General features: G+C 37.9%; 1 protein-coding gene across 1 annotated transcript in view; it reads left to right on the top strand.

Annotated features, from left to right (window-relative positions):
* The window catches only part of CPNE8 (copine 8), a 106,552-nt gene that overhangs the window by 64,671 nt on the left and 25,452 nt on the right, over positions 1-16,429 (top strand). The window contains exons 11-13 of the mRNA XM_054208209.1: positions 394-469; positions 6,252-6,305; positions 9,292-9,353. Of these exons, the coding sequence (XP_054064184.1) occupies positions 394-469; positions 6,252-6,305; positions 9,292-9,353 (192 nt within the window). The remainder of the gene's footprint in view (positions 1-393; positions 470-6,251; positions 6,306-9,291; positions 9,354-16,429) is intronic.

Below are 16,429 nucleotides of genomic sequence, written 5' to 3'. Positions count from 1 at the left end.
ACATAGTCTTGCACACAGTTCAGAGTCTGTGGTGCCAGTGATCATCCAGTGGGAAAACTGTGATAGTCTTTGATAGCCCACTCCGGTTTTTCAGATCCTGTAAGCTTACATTGGGGTCACATCACTAATTTACAACCCAGTCCTCATTGTGCAGCGAAGAAGCCATCAGAAAGATTTAAGCTAATACTTTTCATCTCTAATTTTTTATTACTATTAGAGTGAACACACAACAGAGAGACAAATAAAGATTTTTAAGTCAGATTTTTTGCCATTGCTCCTTTCTTGGGTGTCGGTTCACATTGGCTGTGCTTCTCTTTTTCATACATAGATGTAATACATGTTTAAATTACTAAACGCTGTGCATTTGATTTGAAACATATTTTTTTTTAACAGCCATGATTTCATCGGAGAATTCACAACAAGTTACAGAGAGTTGTCAAGAGGGCAATCTCAATTCAATGTGTATGAGGTAAGTATTTACTCACTTTCAGGAAGCAAATGGAAACACTTCCAATGTTTTCATGGCAAACTGGTCAAATCTGCGCAGTGCTTGTCAAAATCAAACTTTGGAATTATTTCAGATTTCTCCTTTAAAAAGAAGAACAGACCATCTAGAAGTCTTGCTTCATAAGAAGCTTTAAAGACAAATAGGTGTGTCTGCACGTGTATGCATCCGTGATAGAGCAAGAGCACTTCAAGCAGCTGGGCTGGTGTGACAGAACTTGGAGCAAATACTGGGTTACTCCCATTTGTGTATGAACAGTTTGTCATTTCTTTCCCCTTTTGCCAACAGTTACATGTGTTGGATGCTATTTTCTAGTATCCAAAGAATATCTAGTGATTCCTACATCACATGTAGAGTAACATGCCTTTGATCTTAAGCGCAGACTTTAGAATCTTTAGAGTTTTGATGTAAGGCTTGCAAATGACAGAGAATTTAGCTTACTTATTGGTAGGGTTTTTCAGGTGCTCAGTTACCATCTTTGCTTAAAACTTTTCATTTTGGTTTAGGACTCCTACATCTCCCCTCCCCTCCCCTCCCCCAAAATTGTGCAGGCTTCTTTATTTCAGGTTCAGGAGTTCTTTCTTAATTTAGTCTAAGATTATTTGGATTTGCAAAAAAGTAAACTTTTTTTTCCAAGATCAAACTTTACTGAGTCTTCAAAGTATGCTGTAATTTATTCTCAGAAGCAATCGATGAGTTTGTGTAAACAGAAATTGAGATGAACAAACTTGAAGTGTCATAAAGGGGCTAATTTTTGGCTTTTTTTTTCTTTTTTGGAAAGATCACTTTAAAAATTATCCCGGATTTGGGCACAAAAAAAATTGACTGGGGAAAAAAAAATGTAGTCTAAGCATTCAGACTCCTACATTAAAACTTAATTTTTAAATTAATATCCCAGAAGAATGTCAGTCTGGAATGTGAAGTGTGTTGTGAAATTTCAAAATGTGTTAAATAAGGAGAGGCAACAGGAGGAAAAAATTTAAGATGTATTTTGTCACTGAGAAGAAGTGTCAATTTACAGATTCTTTCTAGGGAAGTACGTTACATTCTGCAGTGTTAAACTCCAGGTTATGTTTTTATAGATCCAAGAAATTTGATTTTCAGTTCTGAGTTTGCATAACTTAGATGAAAGAGAGGGAGGGAGGGAGAGAGAGAAAGAGATGGGTAATAGGCAACTAAGTCTAGTTGCCATATTGCCCTGTGTTTCCTTTCACCCTTCCTTACCCAGCTCCTAAGCATCTAATTCACCGTTCTGATGACAGGCGTCCTCGATGCATTTGCACAAAACCCCACAGCTGTCCCGTGGTACTGCTGTGGTGGTGGTGTTTGGGAACTGTTGGTCTGCTTACTTAGAGCAGCGTTATCGTAAAGAGATACTCCCTGCAAGGGCTCAAGAGTGCTTATTTATTGTCTTTAGGTGTTTATATACTGGGAACAGGGAAACCTTAAAAGGGTCGATGGGTGAAGTTCCTATTCAGTGCTTCAGATCATGGAGTCATGAACCCAAAGAACCATGTGTTATGGGTAGACTTTTTTGGTGTGCATTTTTTTTACCATTTCCAGACCGCATATCTGTCTGATAACTCTTTGACAGATCCTTTATAAAAATAACTTGCTTTTGTCCCTTTCAGAGTTTATAAATAGTATTAAACACAGGAATGGTCCAGTTTTCAGTGTAGTTGTGTTTTCCTTCCTTTCACATCGAAGAGACTGTAGTCTCCTCTGTAATAAACTTAAAAGGTGTTTGTATCAGTTGAGTAATGAACACAACCCGGGAAAATACAGCATCTGCCAAAGTGCCTAAGGGAAAGATAGGAAAGGTGACAGTGCATTCTACTAGAAATCGCCTTCATTTTGCCTTGTTTCTTGGAGCCTTGCTCTTTTGAGTTAGACCTTGACTTTTCTCTTCATGCCATACAATAGATTGCGTGAAGATCACACCACAGTACAAATGACTGTTCCTAGGTCTGATTGCCAGCAGAATTATTCTAGTTAAAAGCAGCCCTCTCTTGGAAAATGTCATCATACATAGAGCCCTCCCGCTCTCTAGAAATTTTGGTAGCATAAAATGAGTCCTCTTACTGCATCAGCAGTTTCAACCCTTGTCTTATATAATGCAGACCAAGTACAGGAACTGAAGAAAAAATAAGGCACTTAGCATTTTTTTCCCTGTTGTTTTCTAAGTCCCTAAAAGTATTTCTTCTTTCTCATACTCTGGAGCTCCTTCACAGCTTCTACATGGGACATTGTGTGTGATATTTTTCTTGGTATTTCTTTAGTGACTCTATCCTTGATCTCCAGTGTTACCAGAAGCCAAGATTTTGATCTTATCCCTCCCTCCCCTCCTTCCCCGGGGGAAAGTAGTATCTAAAGCTCTCCAACGTCAACAATGGTCATATTTGCCATCCAAAAAAGCAGGAATAGCTTTTTCCACAGACTCTCCCTTTAACATAGGCTTGTTAATGTGAGCATCTGCTCTTTCAAATTGGCAGCTAATTTGCCTTCAAATTATACTGAAGGTAATACAAGCAATTCCACTGTGTGATGCCACCTGGTGACTTGTGGATTCACGTGGGCTGTAGTTGCCTTTGGGATGGTTCCATGACTACCTGTCTTGAAGACTGCGGTTCTATTGCCGCTTTGTCCATTCTGGTAGGAGAGCCTATTCCTGAATTGAGACTCGCGTATGTGTCCAGATTGGTGAAACTCCTGACCAGCCTGTCTGCAAGATCTTCGTTGATGCGATCTTAATCCCACGATTGGAGCTTTTTTCAGTTCTGCTTCTCCTGAGGGTGATTCAGATGCAAGACAAATCCAGCTAATTAGTAGACAGTTTAATTTCAAGACCTCTTATGTCCCTCAGGATAAATACTGAAGATGTTCTTCTGGGTTTTAGGTATGCTTTTTGAACGATTTAGGTCAACTGCTGTATTTGTACCATGAGTTCCAGCATCATGCGGTTTGCATGCAGGGTGTGTCTCAGAACTGAAATGTGTTTTTTCTTCCTTATGGAAAGATATTCTTGCTAATAATGAGAAGACAAGCCTCTGTAGCTATAGCCTGGTTTTTTTCTGTATGGTGTGTAGAATCTTTGTTATTCCTTGAGCTGTCCTTTAATTGATCTCAGACTACAGCCATTAAACTTCTGTATTTTGTAAGATTTCATATTCCTAATATAGGTGATCACAAATACAATGGTTTAGGCAAGCACTAATGCAAGGGCAAGGTAGGGAAGGAGGGTGCTCCAATTATGTGCTGCACTTTTATTTTGAAGATGAGCAAAGGTGCTGCTGTGCGAAGCAGGACAAAGATGACAAAAAGCCATGGGGTTTTTTTTCTTACTTAGATCCAAGATAAACCCCAGAATTACCGTAACTTACGGCAGTTTCCTATGGATAGTGTCACAGCACAGATTACTGTGTGCAGTGAAAATGTCCTCTCCTGTTGTACCACTGACATGACTCCTACCCTACCAGGAATATTCTGTCATAACATCTTAAGTCATTTTGCAGTTTCTTAAATATAGTGTCGATATCTTACTCCCAGCAATAGCATACATTTCCTGAGCATCTCACGTTTGCCTCCCCACGTTGCAGTCTTCCGTACTTTGGTACGGCTTCTACTTGATCAGTCTGTGCAATATCAGAACAAAAGAGACTGTACAAATTCTTTTGTAATTGTTTTACATTTACAGACTGACCCAAGGCAGGTAGAGAAGTTTGTGTTTGAGTGGGTGTCCCATATTTTCAAATCAGAAACATTGCTATAACAAGCTCTTTTCAATTGACATTTTTTTAATAGGTAAGAGTTCATGTAGCTTCCTGGGTTATTGTGGGGGTGTAAGACTTTTAGAGGCTAAAAAACATTGTTTTATTTTTATAAATATATAATTATATATATTTTATATATATTATATATATTATATATATATTATATATATTATATATATATATAATGAATATATATATTATATTCAGATAATTATAAGTTATCTGAAATTTGAGAAACAAATACATAAATATTATAATAATTATAGTACCTGGATTTATAGGAGAGAGACAGGCTGTGATTTAGTTAATCTTTGATCCCAAGTAGATGCCTTGTTTCCCGTAACATTTCACTCCAAGCTCTAGTGCATTTCCTAGCGATTTGTAAGAAGCCAATTGTCAAGTTACCTGAAACAGAAGATTCAGATCAATCTCCTTTTTGGCATTTAATGACTGCTGGTAAGAAATACTCTGCTAACTCAGGCCTGACCACTGGATTCTGGAGAGTTGTGAATGAAGGGCCACGGGGCAAGCAGGCAGTCTGTTAGTTCCATCTTCCTCTTCTGGGCAATTGCCAGCAGGAGTCACTTTCTGGCCAAGATTCTGGCTCAACAAGAATCATCTCATTGTGTATAAACCACCATTCCACAGATTGAATACATTGCTCACCAGTCAAGACACTGTTAATAGCAGGGACAGGGGTTGTTTTGGATTTTTTAAGTGTTAAAGGGCTTATGTATGTGTAAGGCAGTAAAAGCCTTGAAGAATACTTACTGGACACAGTTGTGTGGCATACTGGAGAGCAAGAGTCACTCTTGTTTAGCCTGTTTGGGAAGACCTCAAGAGGTAGTTACCTTTTTCTGCCTTACATTGCACATCTGTTCTGTGTTGTGCAGAGAATATGATCCTTAAATGTAATTTCATTTCGGCTGGGGGGAGAGAATTTTTGGAAGACGTGTATCGCTATTTTTCCCATATTCAGGCAAAATTGTTTAAACATTTTATAGCAGTTAAGTGACTAAGATTTCAGTTGGGAATGTTTTAATTCCTTGTCATTCACAGAACATCTGTGAGTAGTTTACAGTAAAACTTGGCAGTAAGCCACAAGGATTTGAGTTTCCTAGTAATATAGGAGATAGTTGATCAACCTAATTAACAAAATAATGTTTTGCTTCCAATTCGATGTGCAATTTTGAAAAAAGCAGGAGTACATTTTAATGTGTCTGTAATAAAACTGACTGAGGCTTGGCTTTGAATGGGTAGGTATTCAGAAAGGAAACAGTTTTGCTTGGTGGCTACACTGAGAAATTTTATAGGTGTGGGTTCAAGACATTCAGGAAAACTTTTTAATGCTTTGTAGTCCAGTTCCGTGAAGATTCTTGTGTATGGGAAGTGCATTGAGCCCCCACGAGTCGTGTATGCCAGTCAGGCGGCATTTTCCTGAAATTACTGACTAGTTTCTCTTCTGGCACGGTATGATTTGTCCCCCCAATTGCTCTTTCTGTCAGCCAGATCCTGTCATTCCACCAAATACAGAAACTAGGAGAAGAACAACTCTCATCTTTCTCCGATAATATTGAGGAGAAGATGGAAACAGATTAACTGCAATGTGAGGAGGTGCACTGTGAGGTGAAGGAGGGGTGACACAGCACACTGAAACACTGGAATCGGGAATGCCGAATCCTGTGAAAATTCAAAGTGGTGTTTCACTGAGCACTCAGATTTAATGAATATTCTCACCTCTGTTGCCCCAGTCCCCTGTTTGTCAAATGCGAATAAGGCTTACCTAGCAGGTACCATGAAGATAAATTCACCGGTTTTCTAATATCCCAGCACTGAGGTGCATAAGTAAACAGTATGCTGAATAAATTTAGAATCCACTGAAAATAGACTACTTTCTGCATTGAAAGTACCTTAACACTTATCTTTATGTTAAATCATAAATCATACTGCTTTAATGTTTGTATTTGTGTTTCTAGGTAATCAATCCAAAGAAAAAAGGAAAAAAGAAAAAGTATGTTAATTCTGGAACAGTAAGTAAATATATTTTATGTTACTGAATGCTTTTCTTTTCTCTTGAAACAGAGTATAGTTGACTTGTAATTTAACAGGATTAGAATAGAACCTTCTGTGAAGGCCAGAACAATAAACTATTTACTGTTATGTGGCATTTATTTTCAGATTTTTTTAATTTGAAGACTCTGATAAAATCTGTGTCCAAGTGTGCTGTTAAGTTACCAGTGATTTCCAAAAGGAGTTATACCAAAATTTCAGTCAAATTCTTGAAATTATTGGACTGAACGCTATTAATTTTTATCTGAAACATATCTGCACTTTTACAAGGCCATTTTGTTTTGAAGTTTAACTGCTGAGCTAGCATCAGTAAAAGCTAGTATGCTTATCATGGCTAAAGCAAAGAGAGTCAATATTTTTTATTGTCAACAGGTTTTTGTAAATTTATCTTGAAAGATCTGTCGGTATAGTTTGGGATGAGAGTTTAATGTCGTTTTGTTCATATTCCGTGTTCTGTTTTATGAACCATTTGCTAGCAATGCAAATAATTCCCTTCAGCACTTTCTCAGCTTCTGTGTTCTAGCATCCGTGATGTTCAAAACATCATTTACAAAAAAACCTAAGATAAATGTTGAAGAATCGTATACTGGAAAACCTGATCAGATATATGTTTTTTGAAAACACATCCCATGTGTGGGGTTTTTTCCACATGAACAGTTCCACTGAAGTCAGTAGGGCTACTTTCACTCTGAACTGTAGTCTTGAAGGAATATTTTGGCTCACATTCTTGTATAAGTCTGTTGATCAGTAGGAAAAAAAACACTTATATCATACCCGCACTTTAAATTGTAAAAAATACGCAGAAGCAGTATGTCCATGAAAATTTACCATACGAGATCTGATTCACTAGATAATTTGGTTTTCTTGCTAACATATTCCTTTTACTACAGTTCAGTGTGATAAAATAAAGTTCTATTATGCTAAATTAGTGAGTTAGAAACTTATGAAAATCCATTCTTTTAAATCAATACTAAAAGTAAGTGTACTCAAAATTGTAAGTATGAAATCTGGCTTAGGCTACAGAAGGGCAAAAAATGCATTTGCAGGTTCAATTTTCCTGTTGTTTTTGGTTTTAAATATTTTAACAGCTTCACATGTATCTGTCTGGATTTGAAAGAACATATTTTCCTCACGTTTTGAGAGACAAAATCAACTGTGTCTTGTTATCCTTTGTCTGAAATTGCATGGAAATTTCCAATAAGCAGTTGTTAGCAATTTTCTTTCCTCTTTCTTTCTCTACCAGTGTTCTGTGTTGTTGGTTCTGTAATTTCTTTTCTTTATCAAGTCGTCTTTGCCCCCATTTGCCCTTACTTCTTAGTCCTTCAGGCTTCCCTTATGCTTCTACAAATTGTCCCTTTCCTGTGTGTTTGCCTGCAGTTTTGTTTTTTCTTCTCCCTGTCATTCACCCAAGACATTCTTTATCCCACAGATTTCTCAATTTTAAAACCAGGCACCAAGGCCATCATTCTCACTATTTGGAAGTTTGCTTTTGGAAAACGTTACTTGAAGTGGATATAGATCACTGACTGCTATCTCACTGCTGCTTTTAAGGACTATGTACATGCAGTAGCCATCTCAGTTCATTATTACTTAGGAGGCCATTTTAAATTCAGACCAGACAAATTACATACGAAGTAGAAATGTTTCAGAACGCATTATTAGTTTTGAACAAAGCAAAGTAGTGAAATTTAAAGTTCACTGTATAAAACTTGGAACATTGGTAGTTGTTGTCCGTATAGAAGTAAACCCCACCTTTTTAAGTCAGATTCACTGAAGACTTTTGTTTAAACTAATTAGGAACAAGATGACCAGCTGTAATAACAAATTAATCATTAAAATGACTGTGTCCAGTGGGAAAATGCATCGAAATTTCAGTCTTATATACAAGACTATGCTACTGATAATGTGGTAGAACTTTGTTATGGTCTTCTGTTCTCAACTAGAAGAGTAATTTAATGGTTTTAAACTTTGGAAGTCAGTAAGAATCACAGAGAACCTGTGACAAACGAAGTAGTATAGAAGACAGAATTACTACCTGTAATCTCATTCTGAGTTCAAGTATACAATATAGGAATATTTTCGATTTTTATATTTTGCTGCATTTGGAGGCAAATCAAATTTTGTGACAAACTTCCATCCTCTTTCAATTCCTTACATCATTATCAGTGAATTTGCTTTAAGTAGTTACTTGGGCAGTTTCCACTGACTGCCTGATGTGCCTGCATTGTGAGAGAGTTTTCTGTCACTTTGTAAATAAAATGAAAATAATTTAGATTTAATTCTTTCCTTCATAAATGTTGTGTGGTATATGAAGATCTTGAGTTTATTCTTCTGTGACCTGAGCGCTGGAAATGCCAGTAACACCGTTAGACCACTGTCTGTGTTTTGGACCTATATAATTTCTGAATGATAAATGCAGGGACTGAAATTCTTACCTCTACATTTTTTATATATTCCACTTAAAATTTTTTTATATGTTTCATATACATGTATAATTTACTAGATTTTTGGATTCTTGGCTTGTATCAAAACTCAATACCACTTTTTTAATGCAAGATGAGAAATTGAGTATATAATTGAGTTCTTTAAACTATGAGGTACTCATAGAATAGATGCATTATCATCTAGCCTCTAATATTCACCTGTAGATGTAGTGCACAGCGATCAGAAGACATGCATGTGGTAACCTGCCCTGGAATACAATCTTTCTATCCCTTACCTTTTGCTTTAAAAAAAAAGCAATTCTACTAGACTTCCAAATTTGTCTCTTCCCTTTCAAGAACTGCCTATTGAAATGCTTTGTGTTTTTTTTAATCTTCTTTTTTCCCCTAGTACTGTAGGAAATTATGTCTTAAGGATAGAGCTCCAAAAACATTGTGCTTATGTCTCTACTTGTTCAACTGGGAAATGACAATTCATGTCTGACTCTCTTTTATTTGCTTTCAGGTAACATTGCTTTCCTTCCTAATTGAAACAGAAGTTTCATTCCTTGACTATATTAAAGGCGGGTATGTGATTGGCAACAAACCTTTCTTGTTTTCACAATCTCATTGTCATTCACTAATAATTTGTGTATGTACTTTGCATATGACGACTCTGAGTAGTATCTGTAAAGAGCTGTATTGTTTCCTCATTTTAGAGGCTGTACTTTCCTACAGGAAACCTGCAGATAGTTATTGACATAAGTTAAGTTATGGAACTTCGCTTATAACGTTGGAATCGGTGTTGGTACTAAAACACTGAGATTGAGTAATAACCTCTGATCAGCCAGTGAAAATTGGATTAACTAAAAGGGTATTACCTAAATACTATTAAACTAGTAAAATGCAGTTTTATTTCTTCTGATTGCACTGACCTTTGGTGTATTTAACATTGGCATTTATTTAGAGCCTTTCCCCTTCAAAGGCATTTTTTCAATACTAATTATGTAAAATTTATAACACGTTCAATTTCTCATTTATCGTCATTTTCCCAAAAGGGAAGTAGAGACAGAAGCATCAAATGGCTTACCCTAGAACATGCCTGGAAGTGGGATCAAATCTCAGAAATTCCTGGCTCTTAACCTCCCTGCCAGAACACAATTCTTCTCTAAGATAAATGGAAATAATTTGTTATACATTGCTAGGCACTTAATATGGATTTTTGAGGGATACAGTCTGAATATACATTCCACATTTATTTTAGAGCATTTATTACCTGTGAAGAAACAAGTTACTTTTTTTCTGTTCCAGTCTTCAACCAGGCTTCAGCTGAAATAGAAGAGAAGGCTGGGTTGTGTTTTGGCAGTAGCATTATAAGGCTTTGTCTTTGTTCCCAGCAGTGGTAATCCTACAGATGAGAATGTGCTTAAAGTTTATTCCTAACACATTCATCATTGAAGTCATTAAGTTAAAATGACGCCCCCAATCATAATTGTTAGCTACAGAGAAACTGTCAGTAAGTTATCTCGACTGCCATTGCATTCAAGGTTTTGAAAAATCGCAGCCGGAGGTTGTACTCTGTGCTGAACTGGTAACTTGTAGAGGGAATGGGTCATTGTTAAGATGTACTCCAAACTCTTGACCCTAACCCATGGGCTGCTGCAGAGTGTAATTTTTTCCCTCTCGAGGACTGACAGCCTCTTTGGTGTTTTGGTTCTCCCAAACAGTTAAATTTAAAAGCTAGAAAATCCAAATTCACTGCTGTTCGATCTCCATCCAAGAAAATAAGTATTTTCACTAAGGGTAAGTTCAGTCTGTTATGTATCTCAGAACACTGTGTCTTTTGGCTCACTGAGATTAAACTTGACAAGAGTATTTTATGCACAGTACTTAAAAATGGGTATGCTTGATTAGGGTTTTTAACATGGATATAGACATATTCTCTTTAAAATTCTTATTCAATACCTTTAGAAAAAATTGTGATTGGGCTTGCTTCTCGGTGGCCGAACGTATTTTCTCCTTCGGATAGGATGCAGATCCTCTGCACCATTGCAGATTTGATTGTTTTATATTTCAATGTTGTATGGGGTACAGGACAGGTTGTGGGTGACCTTCAGAGGGAGCTGTACAGGCACATCATTGAGGCGTGTAATTAGTGGGACGCGTTAGTGGAGGGAAGGGGCTGTTTCAGGGAGCAGCCATCCCTCCCAGAATGGCGGGAGAGCTGGGAGCAGAGCTGGGTAGCATGGCTGGTGGGGCAGGGTCTCACCAGCTAGGGCCCAGTTCTACAGTACATGGCCAAGGCAAGCAGGGCAGGCCCAGAGCTGGTGGCTGGGCTCAATTAAGAGTCCAGATCATTAAGGAACTTTGTGATGATGAGGCAGATCAAGGTCAGGCTGGGAAGGCAAACCACAAATCCTGGTGAGGATCAGGTCCAGCGATTGCCAGGCAGGGCCATGGTGGACCAGGCAGTGAGGTCAAGCCAGGAAGTCACTCCATGGGTCGGGATCTGGGTTAATGGAGTCTATGGCTAGGCCTGGGCTTGGCTGAGCTGGAGACCCGTAGTCCTCTGATGTAGCTCAGGCAGGGACTGAAGGCTGAGCTGAAATGGGGCTCCTGAGCCAATGAGGGGGGCATGTAATGGAGGGTCGAGGTGAGTCTGTTTAGGGCCATTAAAAGGCTTTTTAGTACACTCAGGACCCCTACACTTTGTTCCAGGGTGCTTCTGGACTGCAAACTCTCCAGCTCTTCTAGAATTGCTACCCTTACCTCCAGTTCCGTTTAGTTAACTACAAACACGGCTGCTGGAATACTTCTTGTCCAGGTTTGCACTCTTTGGATCCTACAGTTTCTCCTCAGAGAGGACTTAATTCAGTTGTTGGCTGCGTTAGAATCTGTTACAGTTTAGCAAAGCTAAAACTTCCTAATTCCTAAATAAGGTCAGGCATGCTGTGGAGGTACTGCTGCATCTGTAACAACTGAAGAGGAGGTTGACTCCATATACTATGAAGAATTCTGTCAGCACATTTGCTTGACAAGCTGTTTCTGAGGCACCTGGATTGCCATGGTTAGGAAACCAGTTATTTTGGTGTTTCTGAGTCCATCTCCAATTACCAGTATGGCTTGTTGCGCCTGCTTTGAGTCACTGTGAGCAATAGATAGACAGCTGCTCGAGATAGCAGAAAAGTACCTGGAGCATCAAGGTTCTGGATGTGATTTCCATATGAACGGTCATGGTCGGTCTGTTGCGGAGCCCTTCCACTTTGTGCAAGTTTTCTGCATTAGGTAGAGAATCCTAGAGTTTGAGTGATGCAGGTTACTTTTTTTAAGACTGCTGTTGCCTTTCTCAGGAACCTTCCTATTGTGGACTTTAACAGAAGTAGAAAATGGCCATCCATCCATGTTTACCAAAAAGTTTGTATTGAATGAAGTATATGTATACACAAATGCACAAAGAAACAGTTTTACCTCTAGTGTAGCTCTTTGTTCTTTGAAGTGTGTTGTACGTATATGCCACAACCATTCCCCATTCATTCAAAATTAATCTCTACAAAAAGAGTGGGTATAAGGAACTGAGTAATTAAATTTTATATCTAAATTTGGAAAGAAAATAATATAGTGGGTGCATATATAATCTTTGTAGGGTGGTTTATCACATTTCTCACTGAGATGTAACAATACAAGTTAATAAACCTAATTATCTGCATTCTATAGACAAATAATAGAAATTTTGAATACAAATAATACTTTGTTGTTCTTACTGATATCTTGTGTATATCTCTGTAACTGCAAGTCAAAGAAGACCTGTGATATTAATAATTGCCGCTTAAGCTTTTTTATTCTCTTTTCTATAAAAAAGAGTATAATTCAGTGGAATGCTCTCTGCTTAAAAGTATGAGCAGTGATACTTATCGTTTAATTATTTTATGCAGAGTTTTGTTTAGTGATTCGTACAGTACCTGCCAGTGAAAACTGGAGAAGAAAAAAAAAACCCTTGTATAAAATGTTACCTTTCTTTCTGCAACATACACAGTTTTGTAAACATGACCAGGAGGCTGAGACTCAGAGTCGTTTTCTTGGTTTCTTTCTTCCTTTGTTCATCTCATTTAATACTACTACATATCAATTGCAGTCTAGGTGACAGATTTTGAAGGACGGGGAAAGAGAAGATTTTGTCATTAGTCTGCTTTCCCATCGAGTCTGTCCTCCGGAATTCCTTTTGGTTCCCCGTTTCTCTTCCGTTTGGTTATGCAAGGGGAAGAGAACACTGATTCTGCAGTAGGCGCAATATTGGCTCTTCCATAAATGGATGCTTATGAAATACTTCATGTTCAGAACTTTCATTGTAATTGATTTGAGATGTCTAGAACTAATAGTGATTTAATGGAAACCTTGACAGCTTTAACTGCAACAAATTGGGAGTACAGTATTGATTTCATTTATATTTTGAGTCTGCATCTGTTTAATTGGGATATTCCATTATAAGTATCATCAGTATGACTGTTGGTTTTTTAAAGAGCTTTGAAGAATGATATATAAGTTTGTCCATAAACCCTAATTTAATTTCACTACATAACAGTGGATTTTATAGCAGTATGGCAGGAAAGAGGCGGATGTCTCTTTTGCTACTGAATATTAATTACATCAAGGGGTGCCATTTTAGTAGCTGGCTTTTCCTTACTTCTTGATACTTAATCACATATTTTGCCACACTGATCTTCCCGCATTTAAAATAGGTACATTGTGCTAAAAATTAATGTGTATTTCAAAATCCGATTTCTCCTGCCGCTTACCAATTAATAACATATTCCTATCAAAACACCTCCAAATCTATGAGTAACCTCAGGAATGTAGGGGATATGGCCTTGAAGAGGAACACAATTGAAATTATCCTGGTTTACAGGAACGATTGCCAAACAGTTAGTTTATAATCTGCTCTGGTTTTGTCTGGGAGAGAGACCGGGAGCCAAAAAGCTGCAAGACTTAGTGGACAGAAAGGATATTTCTGTGCAGAAGTTTCTAGCCTGTTTGACTTATTAGAGTTGGGAGTGAGCTGCTCTAGGCATTTGTAAATCAATACAATTCAGGAGCTGAATCCTTTTGCAACTCAAAAATACTAAGTCATCTCTTCTGTCCCAGATTAGTAGAAGATAAGAGGAAATGTTTTCCTCCCATCATGTTAAAAGCCTTATCTTCATCCAGGCTTTTGGAAATGAACATCCACATGTTGTTTGGATTCTAAGGGCTTTGGGCATACATTTTTAACTGAAATGTATTGAATCATTGATGGTCAAAATGGAAATTTAGAACTTCTTTCATGACAGCTATTTTTGTTCAAGCAGTACATCGTATAATGTAATGGCATGCATATTTGATGTTTGGAGGAGACCTGGTGTGAGATACAGTTGTGAAGCAAGGGCTGCCATAGCTACGTATTTTGGAGGCTTTACCATATATTTCTTGTATCCTTGGAGAATAATAAGGAGTAATAAGACTATATAAGGGAAGATCTTGTAGAGCCTTTATCAGAAAAATCTATGTTGATACAATATTTGGCCAAGCAAGCAAAGGGAAATTATAAAATAGGTGTCACTGGGGACTTAAATGCCATGGAGAGGATACTGCCTCTTGGTAGTGTTCGTTACTCCATTAGCTCCGTTGTAGAGTTCTGCACAATAAGTTCCCTCAAACCTTCAACAGCTCCCCCCCGCTGCTAGCAGACCAGCTGGTCGTCACTCCAAAGCCACAGGAGGAAATTCACGTTTCCTTCCAATGTACTGTTTAAAACCCCCTAATCATTACAAATGTTACTGAGCCTAGTCAAAAGCTACATCCAGGCTTAGTTTGTTCCCTTATGTGTATCAGTGCTGACAGAGCTTTTTTAAAAGACGATTGGTTTCACCTTGCTCTCCCAAAGAAATAAACAAAACGGTTGCTCTGTGGTTGTGATGTGAAGATTACTGTTCCTTTTAAGATACTTTCTTCATTTCTCGTGGTAGTATAGGGTAGAATCACCTGTTCAGGTATCAAATCGATCATGTCTTTCTATACCAACTAAATTCTGGCAGAGTAGAATCTATCCAGCTCTGAATCCATAAGGCACGTTGCTGTGCTTGTGTATCCTACCTGCCAGCCAGCTGGCAGTGTTTGAGCGGCTTTTGTGCAGAGCCTCGTGACCTCGCAACGTCACTGATGTAGGGGATGTCTTGAGCTTTTAATGTAGCTCCTTGGAGAACTCTACAGCTGGAAAAGCAGGGACACAGCCTTAGCCAAAGAATTTTCTGATGAGAAACAATAAGTTTTGTTGTCTTCATGTGTTTTAAAATTTCCGTCATTTAATCGGGCAGCTGAATTTGTCTTGAAGACTTCAATTGTAAATTTGGAGCATCCTTATTCTAAATTAATGATTTTTCAGCTAATGTCCGTTACACAAAATACAGTAATCAATCTTATTTAAAAAAATACATTATTGTTGATGAAGGTTAATACATTAATAATCACAGTAAACTAATAACAAGTACTCGATACAGCATAAGAATTAGTCTGTTAAAAAGAAATAAAACGTGTAGTAGAAATAAAAGCAGGACAGTGGACTTTCAGATATATTCATTACATTTAATTTGGTTCTAGAATAACATGCATTGCCATGAAAACACTTCTTAAAATGTCATCCAGATTAATGTCCCAGTCATCCCATTTGGCTTCCAAAGTAGTTCTATCTGATGTTTTCATGACACGCAGCTTTTAAATTAGCCTTCCTGGATTAATTTTTTTGTTATGACTGGTTAATTTTTTCAGTCCTCATAAAGCAGTAGAGAAATTAATACCTTTTCTTCATAATCTTTCACACAAAATACACATGTTCACAATAGTACAGCTGCTTTTGAAAATATTTTCTCCAGTGGTGGTCATTTGAAATTGAATTGTTTGTTTGAAAGACCCAGTTTTGTGTTCAAAAAAGCTTTAATTACATTTTGATAATTTTGACTACAAGGGTTGACCTTTATTTTTTACCTTTTTACACTTTATTATTCCTTTCCTTAGAGGCCACTGGTGCCATGTGTAATTTAGGCTTTTATGTCTCTGTTCCATGAGATTGTGTTCTCAGAGTGATGTTTCTGATATAGAATCATAGAATCATTTAGGTTGGAAAAGACCCTTAAGATCATCGAGTCCCACCATTAACCTAGCACTGCCAAGTCCACCGCTAAACTGTGTCCCTCAGCGCCACATCTACCCATCTTTTAAATACCTCCAGGGATGGTGACTCAACCACTTCCCTGGGCAGCCTGTTCCAATGCTTGATAACCCTTTTGGTGAAGAATTTTTTCCTAATATCCAGTCTAAACCTCCCCTGGTGCAACTTGAGGCCATTTCCTGTTGTCCAATCACTTGTTACCTGTGAGACGAGACCGACCCACATCTCGCTACTGCCTGCTTTCAGGTAGTTGTAGGGAGCAATAAGGTCTCCCTTCAGCCTCTGTTTCTCCATACAAATGTTTTACGATGTATGAAACCAAATGGTCATTGAAAACATAGGGCGATCACAGTGCTGGTTTGCCCTAAGAGAGTTTGTTCTAGCTTTGCTGGTTCTCTGTAAGACACGAATGACATTCTCTGTGATCATGAGTCCATAATACAAAGAGTGGGATCCAGTTTCCTGA

The sequence above is a fragment of the Rissa tridactyla genome, chromosome 1 (assembly GCF_028500815.1).
Source record: "Rissa tridactyla isolate bRisTri1 chromosome 1, bRisTri1.patW.cur.20221130, whole genome shotgun sequence".
Taxonomy (NCBI): domain Eukaryota; kingdom Metazoa; phylum Chordata; class Aves; order Charadriiformes; family Laridae; genus Rissa; species Rissa tridactyla.
The sequence above is the reverse complement of the archived record's forward strand: the minus strand, read 5'-3'. Positions and strand labels throughout refer to the sequence as shown.